At 38.5% G+C, this 13580-nt stretch overlaps 1 protein-coding gene and 1 pseudogene across 1 annotated transcript; one reads left to right on the forward strand and one right to left on the reverse strand.

Annotated features, from left to right (window-relative positions):
* Positions 1-19: 19 nt before the first annotated feature.
* Positions 20-654, reverse strand: LOC132273310 (uncharacterized). The gene is made up of 2 exons (XM_059774294.1): positions 409-654; positions 20-339 (listed from the first exon to the last, which is right to left on the reverse strand). Exons 1-2 carry the CDS (start codon positions 553-555, stop codon positions 214-216), a joined length of 273 nt encoding a protein of 90 aa, XP_059630277.1. The 5' UTR covers positions 556-654; the 3' UTR covers positions 20-213.
* An 11668-nt stretch (positions 655-12322) lies between these two features.
* Positions 12323-12420, forward strand: LOC132275619 (small nucleolar RNA R71; annotated as a pseudogene).
* The last annotated feature ends 1160 nt before the right edge of the window (positions 12421-13580 follow it).

Raw genomic sequence — 13580 nt, forward strand, 5'->3', positions numbered from 1 at the left:
ATCGAATCATCAAAGCGACTTTTCTGTTTTTTTTTTTTTTCTGATAACTAAAGGAAGCTTTTTGGGTCCAAGCAAAAATTAATATACATATCACACAAATATCATATATCCGAATAATTCCTTAAAAAGGCCCTAAAATTAGATTGTACAAAAATTACAAAAAAATAAAATAAAATAAAAATAATTTTATTATTATTTTTTTCTATTTTGTAATTAATTGGATTTATCAATCCTCTTCTTGGCATCCTCAGCAGCATCAACAGCTTCAACCTGCATTTTTGCAGTCTGTAGGTCAGCTTCAGTTGCTTCTTTCTCGTTTCTTGCAGTCATCTTCTTCGCCTGCATGCTTCCGTTATTATATATATGTATATGTATATATAGAGAGAAAGAGAGGAGGAGAGGGCTTACCTGACCGGTTAAAGTGGCCTTAAAATAGCGGAAACCTTCTTGTATGGAAACCGTAAAAGAGAAGCAGTCTTTCTTGATACGAGACAACGCTGACATTTCTTGATTCCTGTTTGTGGATGCTGATGATGAAGCTCTGCCCTCTTCCATTACCAAAAACCTTCTACTTTCTCTCTCTCTAAAACTCTCGATCTCAAGCGTTTAGGGTTAGGAAAACAGAAAATTGAAAAAGGGTGCGTTTGGGTTTCTTCTTTTATTGGTAGCAAAAGTGGTCAGTCCACGTCTAATACAGCTTTGCTCTACGGGCTCAAACAAAAAAGCAACCAACCATGATTGGGCTTGAGCCTGTTTGCTCTTTAACTAAACACAAAACTAATGAAAAAGCCCAAACTAAATTGGGCCCAATACAATCAACACCCAAAGCGCAACGTTGCTTGCTGAAGAGCTGCCACGTAGAGCAAAGCTGTATAGACGTGGACATCAGTGACGGCTTTGCTACAAATAAAAAAGAAGAAACCCAAACACACCCTTTTAAATTAGTCAGAAAAAGGTATGTCTGACTAATTGAATTTTTAAAGTACTGTTTGAGCTTCACTTGGTGCAATTATCACAGAAATTGCAGCCAGACTCCCCCCCAAACACACACACACGCGATCTCTCTACTGAACACAGGCATACACACTTGATTTGAGTCGATTTGATTTGATTTTGATTTTTTTCTTTCATTAATGTGGTTCTTTTTAGGCTTGAGTTAGGAAAGTAGTCGGTTTTTACTAATTTTCATTTTTAGTGTGGACAGCCCCCAGTTTATTTTTTCTTTCAGTAAGACTAGGCATATCGACCCATGTAAAGCATTTGCAAGGGTTACAAGAACTACAAAACCATTGCCTACTACTCAAAGGTTCATTTCCAGTAGCAGATTCAACAGATGACAAGAAGTCAGTGTCAAGGAGAGTTTGGCATAACTTACGGCTCAAAAGTTCATTTCCAGTAGCAGAAGCAGGGTCAAGGAGGGTGATAGCAACATGATATTGGCATTATAGTGGAGGAAAGCTGTAATGACTTAACTCTACCGCATGGTATGATATTATTCGTTTTGGACCTGAGTACGCGTGGTTTTACTCTTGGACTTTACCCCAAAAGGCCTCATACCAATTGGAGTGACACACCTACATATAAGCACTTTACCTTTCCCTTTCCCAGGCGATGTGCGATTGTGCACCCGTAACTCGTCAATGTAGTAGCCTGTCAGTGTCTCGCACCCGCTCACGGCACACCCGTCCATAGGGTCATCACAATCCACCCTCCTTGGAGGCCCGACGTTCCCGTCGGCACACTTCCAGCTAGGTCAGCTCTGATACCATTTGTAACGACCCACTCCACCACATGGTATGATATCAATTGTAATGACCTTGTGGGCGGGTGCGAGACACTGACAGACTACCACATTGGCGAGCTACGAGTGCACAATCCCACATAAATGTGAAGTGCTTATATATAGGTGTCACTCCAATTGGTATGAGGCCTTTTGGAGTAAAGCCGAAGAGCAAAACCGTGCGAGCTTAGGCCCAAAGCAGAAAAATATCATACCATGTGATGGAGTGGGTCGTTACAAATGGTATTAGAGCCTAATCCAGTCGGAAGTGTGCTGTTGGGGACGTCGGGCCTCCAAGGGGGGTGAATTGTGATGACCCTGTAGGCGGATGTGCCGTGGGTGAGTGCGAGACACTGACAGGTTACCACACTGACAAGTTACGAGTGCACAATCCCACATAAAAGTGAAGTGCTTATATGTAGGTAATATCATATCATGTGGTGGAATGGATCGTTACAAAAACAGTTATAAATCCCATCCCCATTAATTCTGAAGTCTTGTATCATACTTTTTTGGTTTTTCGAAAATGTTATTGTACAAAATGCAGAAATGTAGAGTGGCTTTGAGGGATAGAATAAGTGTTGATGAGTGGAGTGTTAGGCCATCGTGGTTAGACCCACCTATGTTGATAGTTTGTAATTCTTTTTCGTTGTTATCTTGGTTCGGTCGTGTGGTTGTGTTTCATTTTTTCTAATATAATGGTTATGATTGACATTATGTAATAAATATGGATGGTTAATGAAATAGAAAATTTATTATAACTTATCAATTTTTTATTGGAAGAATGAAAATTATATACAAGAAGACTAATAATAACTGTACAAACGATTTACAGTTGTAAGAAATCTAAAAGCAGTTTAAAAAGAAAATTCCTAACAAAAAATAAAAAAAATATTTGAATAAGTATTTTTGTTCTGAAAAAAATTTAAAAAATAAGAAAAGAAATAGCAAATGATGTATCGAATCCTGCCATTCTAATCGCTACATACCTTCAAAGCCAAATGAAAGTTAACCTGCATCAAGATAGTTTGATAGTTTTTGCACAACTCAGACACTTTAAAAAGAAATTTGTTGCTTACATCTAGTTGTTTTCTTATTCCTACTTATATGCACTTAGGCGTGCTTTCCAATGGATGGCTATGATGTGCATACATGTCGCATATCCAACTGTTGGGAGAATTCTTTGAGATATTTGCAAAGTTACTATACAAGTGTAGAATATTATGAAGAATGCAACATAAATGACAAATCTATACTACACGAGCGCCAAGAATTTTAAAATGTCCTAGCATACAGACTACTCGTATTATTATCATCTGCCATTTGTACATTGCAAAGAATTCTAGAATGATTTGCCATGCAAACTACTCCTATGGTAGGGTGTGACAAAAGCCAATAATATATCTTACCCATTAGTGGGGTTTATTTATTTATTTATTATGGTGGTTCGAAAGCCGTCAGTTGCACCAAAAGTTTGCAAAGATATGAACTAAGAGTGTGAGTGTGCAATATGGCCAAGTTTTAAATTTGTAAAAGCCACCACTATCTCTAACTAAAAATATAGTTAGGGTGACTAGGGATCTTCCCAAGGAATCGTGGGTACCGACACAATGGAAACAATATATAGGATTAGTAGGTCGAGTGATCAAAGATTGGTTGGATTGATTGATTAAACTATTATACAATTGAAATTAAAGTAAACAAAATTCAATGATTAATAAAGTAGAGAAAGATATAGAGGGAAAGATTTGGGGTACTAGAGCTCACCACTAAGCTTGACTTCACTAGACACTAGCAATTGTATATTAATGGGGAAATCGACTTGTAACTTGTGTGTGTGTGTGTGACATTAATTAAAACTAGGCATGGACGGTAAATAAGCATAGGTTGTCAAGCCAAATTAAATAGAAAGTACAACCTATCAAATGAGACCAAAATTCATTCAATGAAACCACAATTTATGCACACACAACTATCTAGAAACATACACCAAATGCATTCATAAGTATGGAACACCAAGGAACAAGAGTAGATTATCCACCTATCTATGAATTTAAACAACTACACTACATCTACACTAAAGATATGAAATTTAACTAAGTAAGCTAAAGTTGTGGTACAATCTATCAAGAAACAAGTGTGAACCATCAAATAAATTGTAAGAGTGTTCAATTAAGCTCTATGTTTTGACCATCTCTAGATTAACTTCATCCATACACATAGACATGCATAAATTCTACTAAATCTAAAGAAAAGCACATGAATCATCCATTCTAGCATACATAGACATATGGTTAGAAGTAAATAATCAATTGAAAACATTAATCCATACACATCAAGTAAAAACCACAAGATATATATATAAATCTAAGGTCAAAACATTGTTACAAATAAATCCCCAAAAATATACAAAGAACTAAGTCTAGGAAGCAAACTTAGGGGCTACTCTAGCCCCAAGTAGATGTCTAGCCACTCATTGAAGTAGTCATCCAACCCTCAAAGACTATCTCCATGGTAGGAATGACCTCATTCTTGATGGAAACCCTAGAAGAATGGAAGAACTCTCAAGATGTGTAAAGCTCTCTAATCTCTAGCCTCCTCTCCAAGATATGAAAAATACAATTTTATGAATAACAACTATCTACTATATGTATATGCTCTAAAAGTGGCTCTCACTCCTTATATAGGTAGGTCAAATGTCACCCCAATGACCTGGGCTCGTACACCAAGGTCCCTCCAATGATTGCACCATGAGCCAACTTTTAATGAGCTGGAATCTATTTTTTTTTTCGGACTTGAGGAAGTTCGATTGATCGAACTGTATTAAGATTGATCGAACATGGCTGAGATCCATCGAATGCTGTAGAGATCGATCTTCCTTGGCGACGCCTTTTTGAATAAAGACAAATCTCTGAGATATTTTTGGGAAGAAGACAAAAGTGGTAGGTTGGTGGTAGGTGTGGATAAGATCAAATCATTTCGATCGATCTGGGAAATATTGGATCGATCGAACTTGTTGGATTTTTTTGGATAAGGACAAGGGCTTGGATCCATCTTGAATTATTTAGATCGATGAACTTTCGATCGATCAAAGAAATGCTGAGATCGATCGAACATGCTGAATTTCCGCACTTTGCTTCAATTTGCTTCCACTTTGCTTCTTTCTTTCATTCAGCTTGAGTTAACTTCTTTAATGCTCTTATTTGGCCGAATTGACTTATTTTTGGGATAAGCACCTGAAAAGGGCAATAACACGAAATTAGAAGAAAATAGGGAAATAAGATAGATAAAGGTCCTAGAATACCTTAGCTTAAGGGGTTTAAATGCGCACTTTTCAGCGCCCATCACACCCCCAAACTTAAATATTGCTAGTCCCTAGCAATGAACTAAAGGTAAAGGAATGAAATGAACAACTATACAACTATAAACTAGAAAGCAACAAATGGATAACACCACTTTCGTAGGTAACACGATTGCATTTAGCAGATGTAACAAGCCTTTTAAACCCCTAGGTTACCCCTAGTGGACGAGTGAAGTCTCGTGAGGGTTTCCAGAAATGATACCCACAAACATTAAGCTCATTCTTTCAAAAGAGGCACCAATATTGCAAACAAGTACTGGGAGAAAACTACCTTAAGTATGCAATTTTTCAACCATTTCCAAGCAATCTCCCAAAATTTCAACACCAAGTAAGCAAGTATGGTCCTCCACACATCAAGAAAATGATTATGCAAATCAAAACAACTCTAAAATCCTTTTTGAGTAGACCGGCATCAAATATGTTGCTATCTTAGCCAACTAAAAAAATGATCATATCCTTATCCTCAAACTAGCACACAAATCTAGTACCGATCATTAAGATAAAGAGTGAACATTTTATTAAAGCTTTATTGTTCTAGGTGCGTTTATTCTTTTCACTCGATTTTTTTTTTTTTTTTTCTATCCTAAGGATCAAAGATGGAAGCATGGTGTAATGTGTTGATCTATTAAGCTTTCTAGCGATCCATGAGGTCGAGTGTTAGGTCAATGACTCCCAAAACAGACGGCTTTAGGGTACTAGGTGTTGAAACACCCCTAATGACTTACAAGCTCAAATCAACTAGGCTACAAATCAAAACAACATTTATCTAATCATTTTCCACTTCTCCCCTTTTGGGAGAAGTCCTCACTTTTTTTATTGTTTTTGTAACTTTTTTTTTTTTTTTTCGAAGTTCAATTATTAACCTAGAGTTTGGGCCCTCCACCTTTCGGCACGAAAAATTCAATGCTTGATGAGGTTAGAATCCCGGCTACTCAATGAAAAGGGTTTGTTATCCACTTTTATCAAAATGAAAGCTTTCAATGCACTACTAACCCAATTGGGATATAACCAATTCAATAATCAACAAAGCATGTACCCCACAAATGAATGCTAGTGTGCGCCTGTACTAGTGTAGAATCTTAGAGTGAATCTCAAAATAATCACAAAATCAGGATGATGTAGACCACAAGTGCAAGCAAGATATCAATCTTTCAAAAAAATTTACTCCTAAATGACATCCATAAGGCATACAAGGAGTATTGGACTCTCAAGTTAAGCAATTTTTAAATTTTAAACAATATAATCCTCAAAAGATCAAAATCATAGTTAGTCATGGACCAATCATAGAAAATCCTTCAAATACACAAGTCATGCTCAAAATTTTGAATTGAAAGCAAATACTGTAACAATACCCATTACCCCCAAGCTTAAATGGCACAGTGTCCTCAATGTGCAAAAAGAACAAAGGAAAGAGTATACCAGTGTGGTTATGGCAAAGAATGGCCGGGACAGAAGTATCCAAAGTGGGTGATATAACCCCTCCAAACTTGGGATAAACTGTGGTCCTGAAAAGGTGGCACTGGGAAAAAAGCTAATCAGATAACAAAGGGGATAATAATGGTGCACAGTGGACATACAAGTGTAAATAGGATAACAAATGCACTAATGAAAGAGAAAAAAGGGTGGTCCTGAAAAATTCGGACAGCACTCTTTCACTGAAGTCACTGGGATGCACCTGATAATGGAGTCAGTCACAGACAGATATATCAATAGTAGAATATGACATCCAAAAGATCATGCATAAAATAGGAAACTAAAAATAGTATATGGTACATCACAGTAATAGGGCCGACAGACTGGCCGCAAAAATAATATAACTGTATCAAAATAGCAGGAATGTATCATAGATATATAACATGATAAAAGAAAGGAATAGAGATCAGGCAGCTGAGGTAGGGCGAGTGGGGCATGATCCCCTGATATATCTGGATATGCCCTGCAGTGCAGCTAAGACATCGGAGTGGAGAGATGCCACATCTGACCGAAGAAAGACAACTGCGTCCTCTAAGGCCTAGATATACTCTCTAAAGCCGGGTGTCAGTGCTGGAGCCTCAGGTATGACTGGATCAGGAAAATAATGTGCATCTTGAGCCTGCTTTGGGAAATGTAATGGTGACCCCGCTGAAGAGTGATGTGGTAGTTCCTCTGCTGGAGGCTTCTGCTCTAAGTCAATGGCCATATATACTGCAGCCACCGGTGCGACTGCTGGATCGTCTGCTGTTGGCTCTGCTGCTGCTGCCATCTCCTCCTCCTCCAGCTCCTCAGTTGCTAGAACAGCGTCCTCCACCAGTCTCTTGATAAGAGCATTGTAGCTCTTATTCCACTTCTTCTTGCCATAGTGGCAAGCTCCTGTCTCTGGGTATTTGTCTGGGTGGAAGGGATAGCGCTGATCCCGTAGGATCTGAGTGATAAGTTAGCCAAATGGTAGGAAAGTGGCCCGTTTGGGCTTGGCCTTGTTAATGTAGGTCGAATATAGCCTTATCATGACATTCCAGTAGAGTGCCGACATGGATACCCAGTGGCCTGTATAGAATGCATATAAAGCAACGAGAAAGTCTGAACGGCTCTGGATCTTATGGCCCGCCATAAATTCGTTTCGGAAGAGTACCGAATCGTAGAACCAAAGGTCATCGGGCAGATAAGTCTGGGTGGTGAAAGTCTCACCATCTTCATAGTGGCCGGTCAGTGCCACGGCTATGTCTGCGTAAGAATGCCTCCACTCCAAGAGAGGATAATGAACATTAGGAGGGCAGACATGCGGGCATCGAGAGGCTCTGGCAAGAATATCAATCGTGATCCGGATGGGGTGGCATTCAATAATAGTGTACAGCTCTGACAGGTTACTCGGGGCTGACGGAGGTTCTGGTAGAACAACCGAACAAGTCGCGGGTAAACTGGATAGGTGACTGGGGCCAAAATAGCTGAAATACCCCTCCAGTCAATATCATCGTAGGCAGACCGGGTAAGGAGATACTGGGAGAAGAAGACAATGTCGAATACTGACTCATATGCCACCTCAAGGCGTGAGTATCTCCTGGTATGTCTGTCGCGGTCTTGGCCTGGCCGTGAGGGAGAAGGTATATGCGCAGCCTCAGTTAAAGAAGATGATGCTGAAGCTGAAGATTGTAGTCTCGAGTTGGCTGATGGGGACTGAACTGGATCTGCCTCTAGTTGCTCTAACTGCTCAGGCTGCTTAGCCTCATCAACCTGCTCTGGAGCTGGCTCCGGAATAGGGACCTGAACATGAGATGGGCCTGCCTGCTCCTCTACTCGCCGCCTCACTCGGTGTGGATAATGCCTATGGGCAATAGTTTTTACCCTAGCCATGGCCTGCAAAATAAAAAGAAAAACACTTGCAAAATAAGTTAGTACTGGTATAAAGAGTTAAAACACAGTATATAGAAACATGTATGTCAAATAAGATAGACAACACAGAATATTAATCATGAATCTATGCAAGTGATGACGCAGCCAAATAAATAGTGACCAAGTGTAACATACTAAACAGTACAAGTATAGAATGCATACAATATGAAAAACACAAGCATTGAGCATAAATAAGGTAGTATGGAACACAAAAGATGGTGTGTGAAGTGTATAGGCAAATCTGTGATGTTCGATCGATCTGAAAAAGATGAGATCGATCCAAGTTGGATCGATTTGGATTTAAGTGAGATCGATCTCCCTAAGATCGATCTGAGAAAAACAGAGATCGATCGAACTCTGTTGCACCCAAGCAAGCTTGTGGGGCTCTCTCACACAACAATAACACAGTATGGGTCACTTGTCAACTCAAAATCACATTCGGAATCAAATTTATACACACATCTATATACATATATATACACACATATATACATGCTTCATTAAGTCAAAAATCGCAAAAATCAATTATGGGAAGCTCAGATCTAGTATGGAAGCATCACAAGCATGTAAGTTGAAGCTCGAAAATGGAAATGGAAACACAAACTTACCTAATCCGAGGAGAGAAGTGGATCGGGAGAGAGATAGACGAGATCTGAGACGAGGGAGAGAGATTCGAGGCTCGGGAAGCTTGCTGAAGAGTTCGCCGGAGCTGAGAGGGATGGGTGTTGCAGCGGCGAGGGATGAGGGTCTGAGATCGATTTACAAATCGATCAAAATGGCCCTAGGGTTTTATTTTAAAAACTGGTCCCGACAAGTTCGATCGATCTGGAAAAATCTCAGATCGATTGAACATAAATCAATCTTGAAAGAACACAGATCGATCTATGCTTCGAAATGACTAACTATTATTGATTTTTTTTTTTTTTTTAGAAAGATAAAAATAAAAATAAAAATAAAGATAAAAATAAAATAAAATTATTTTTAGATTTTTGAAAAATTTCCTAAAATTAAAAATATTTATGAAGTTTTTGAGAATAAAATAAACTAAACATTCAAAATATTTTTTTTTTTTTGGATTTTTATTAAATTAAAGTTCAAAAGTCAAATCAAAGTCAACAAAAGGGGGGTACAGATCGATCAATGTAAGATCGATCTGAAAGATACTTCGATCGATCGAACAGGTGAAAACTTGCAGAAAAGTTTGAACGATGCACAGAGAGGCCTTTTTCATGGATCTCAAAAAATTTTCTAAGTGTGGAGTGAAGATCGATCTGAGAAAAAGTTGGATCGATCTAGGAACTTTCAGATCGATCTAAAGAAATTTTCAATCGATACACAGAGAACTGATTTATGCAGGAAAATTTTGATCGATGGAACAGAGGGATGATTGGATGCAAGAAGGGATGTTCGATTGATCGAACTTCTTTTGAGATCGATCAAACAGGTACAAAATGTCTATTTTCAGAATAAAAGTGCATGCATACTCATTCATAGTTCCTATCAATGAGTATAAACCCCAAAACATATCTAGACGACGCAAGAAAATGAAATGCAAAATGGAAATGAGGGAGGAATAGGGTTGTAAACCATACGAAGCATTTACTAGTCTTTAATGTCTCTAGTAAGACGTTGGGCTCTTTTAGCCCGGATCAAATATCTTGTTATGCAACCCCTCTTTGATGGGGTGAATGGATTTTTGAATCCCACCCAACAAATTACTCCCTAAAGAACTTATTGGATTCGATTCAAACGACATTGACGGTCCTTGGTCAAAACAACTCTTAGGCTTCCATGCCCTTGGAATACTTGAATTCAATGCAACTTTCCTTGCTTTCAAGTTGGTAGACAAACCATGGAAATGTTCAACATCAAGTAAAGACTTAACTTCATCAAATTCATGGTTGACACACTCCTCTACAACACACACTTCTTCATGTTGGTCCATTGAATTCGGGGTTGGATTAAAAATGTTCAACTTCACTTTCATATGCCCAAATGAGATTTTCATTACCCCCATCCTACAATTGATGTTGGCATTTGAAGTTGCCAAGAAAAGATGGCCAAGGATAACGGGAATTTGGTTCTTAGGATTTGGAACCGATTCCGTATCTATGACAACGAAATCAACCGGGAAAAAGAACTTTTCAATTTTAATCAAAACATCCTTAATGATACCCCTAGGCTTTTTGATTGATCGGTCGGCAAGTTGTAAAACTACCAACGTCGGTTTCAAGTCTCCTAAGCCTAATTTGACATATACCGAGTATGGAAGAAGGTTAACACTTACTCCTAAGTCTAAGATAGCCCGATTGATGATATGGTCACCAATGATGTAAGAGGTAGTGGGTGAACCGGGGTCTTTGAACTTTGGGAGAGTTTTATGTTGTAAAATAAAGCTCACTTGCTCGGTCAAGACCACTTTTCTTGGTGCTTGGCTTTTGTTCTTTCTCTTTTGAGTGCAAAGATCTTTTAAGAACTTGGCATAAGCCAAAATTTGCTTAATTACATCCAAAAGTGGAAGATTAATCTTCACTTGCCTAAACATTTCAATGATTTCATTGGTCTTGGTCTTTTGTTTATCAAGATAAATGGATCTTTTTAAGGCATCCGGAAATGGAGCTCTTGGCTAAAAAGCTTTTTCAAAATTTTTCTTTGAAACATCATCAACACAAGATTTTTTCAAGTCCTTTTTCAAATCATGCTTTGATTCATCTTTCAAATCATTTTTCAATGCTTTCTCAATATGATGATCATGCACATGCAATGAAGGAGGAATAAAATGTGAAACGGGACGGGTGTCAACTTTTGGTTGCACCGGTTCACTCTCTTCATTGGACATACCTACCTTGTTGTCCACAATCTTCCCACTTCTCAAGGTTGTCACCGCATTGACATGCTCAATTGTGGGACCTTCCAATAAGGAATGAGTCTCCACAATACATTGTTGCTTTGGTGGGGCATTCAAAGGCATTTTCCCTTTCTCTCTATCATTTCAAGTACTAGCTATTTGCCCTACTTGGGTTTCTAACTTAACAATGGATTGAGAGTGAGAATGAAGCAATTGAGTGTTCGCCTCTAGAGCGCCTAAAGCGGTCAAAACTTTCTCTTCAAAAGCGGGACTTTTAGAGTTTCCTTGAGAAAAAAATTGATTTGGGAAATGAGAATTAGAGAATTGGTTTCCATGTGATTGAAATGATGATGATCTAAAACCTTGGGAACCTTGGCTTTGCATTAGAGGCGGAACATACTTTCCTTGAAAACCACCTTGGGTAGGGTTTGAGCCTTCCCCTTGGCTTTTCCAAGAAAAGTTCATATGGTTCCTCCAACTTGGATTATAATGATTGCCATAGGGATTATTCCCTTGGTTAGCAAAATTGGCATTTGCTTGCTCATGATTGTCATTTTGCACATGTCCAAGGGGACAATTGGAAGTAAAATGTAACACACTAGAATAAGTCATACATGATTCATTAGATGCATAATGATGAACATGATTAGGGGAGGAAGACATTTGATTCACCGAAGTTTGGTTGATTAAAAATTGATCAAACATTTGAGATAAAGATTTCATCTCGGCGGCTATGTCATTGGAGTTGTCAACTTGATACAAGCCAACATTCTTCCTTCCACCTAGATTTCTACTATTTTTAGAAGACAGAGATCTATGCATGGAATTTTCACTTATACTTTCATACAATTGCCACACATCATTTTCATGCTTATCAAGATAAGAACCACCCATAGATGCATCAACCATACCCTTGTGATTATTTGGTAAACTTTCAAAGAAATATTGAACTAATTGCCACTTAGGTATTTCATGATGTGGGCACTTCCTAAGCAAGTCATTGAATCTTTCCCATGCCTCATGAAACATTTCCCCATCCCCTTGAGAAAATTCGTGAATGGAAGTTCTCATGGCATTGGTCTTCGAAACCGGGTAGTACTTTTTCAAGAACTCTTGTTGCATTTCCACCCAAGAGGTTATCGAAAAAGGCCTAAGATTGTTGAATCAGTATTTTGCCTTATCTTTGAGGGTGAAAGGAAAAAGTTTAAGTCTTAACACTTCTTCCAGCATGTCCGTGTATTTCACGATGGAACACACTTCAAGAAACTTATCCAAATGCTTATAAGGTTCTTCACTTGGAAGTCCATGATAGTTAGGAAGCATTTGAATAGTTTGTGGTTTGATTTCATAGTGATATGCTCTAAATGGGGGCAATTGAATGGGAGTGGGTGCATTATATTCATTAGGCACATAATGGTCTCTTAAAGCAATGGGAGGATTCACAATTGGTGGTGCTACACGAACACCTGGATTAGCTTGAACCGTAGGAGGTTGTAGAGTAAAGATTTGTTGAGGCATTCCCAATGGAATTTGGCCTTGTTGTTGTGGTGGAATGAATGGTCTAGCCATGCCTAAGGGTATTTCGATTTTGTCATGATGCACATTAAGGTGGAGGATGCCTTGTTGGTCTATGTAACCAAGGTCCTCCATATGGTCATTATTTTGCTCCTCCATTGATGAAATGGAGTGATAAGAACTACCTCTTCCCCTAGGATTACAAACAACCGATTCAAGATGAAAATTAAGAGGGACAAGAGTATGATTTAATAACCTACGACCATGCATGCACTAGCAATGACAATAACAAGAAATAAGCAAGTAACAAACACTTCGCCCCCACAACAAATCAACAAATCTTCACATAGAATGATCCCATACTCCCATGCTTGAACAACATGCAAAGAAAAGTAAATTGTCTCCACGCAGGCTCACAATTTATCTAAGAAATGAAAAACAAGCCTCTACGCAGGCCGACGATTTAACTAGAACTTGAGTTAGAATGATCTCACAAGGGGTCCTTAAGCAACTTCAAAATATTTTTCAACTTTCTAGCCTTGCTTTGCAATTTTTTTAGATTTTTAGTCATTTTTACCTTGCTTAGCTCCACTTGGCTTCCTTGCTCTTTAATTCTCCTTTGCTTGGTTTCCTTCACTCAATGTACCTAGTCAATCAAGAACAAACACAATAAGTAACTAAGAAAAAAATAAAGAAAGGACACAATCAAA

The sequence above is a fragment of the Cornus florida genome, unplaced genomic scaffold (assembly GCF_030987335.1).
Source record: "Cornus florida cultivar Cherokee Brave unplaced genomic scaffold, ASM3098733v1 CherokeeBrave_3.0.0_Hap2_Chr09, whole genome shotgun sequence".
Classification (NCBI taxonomy): Eukaryota; Viridiplantae; Streptophyta; class Magnoliopsida; order Cornales; family Cornaceae; genus Cornus; species Cornus florida.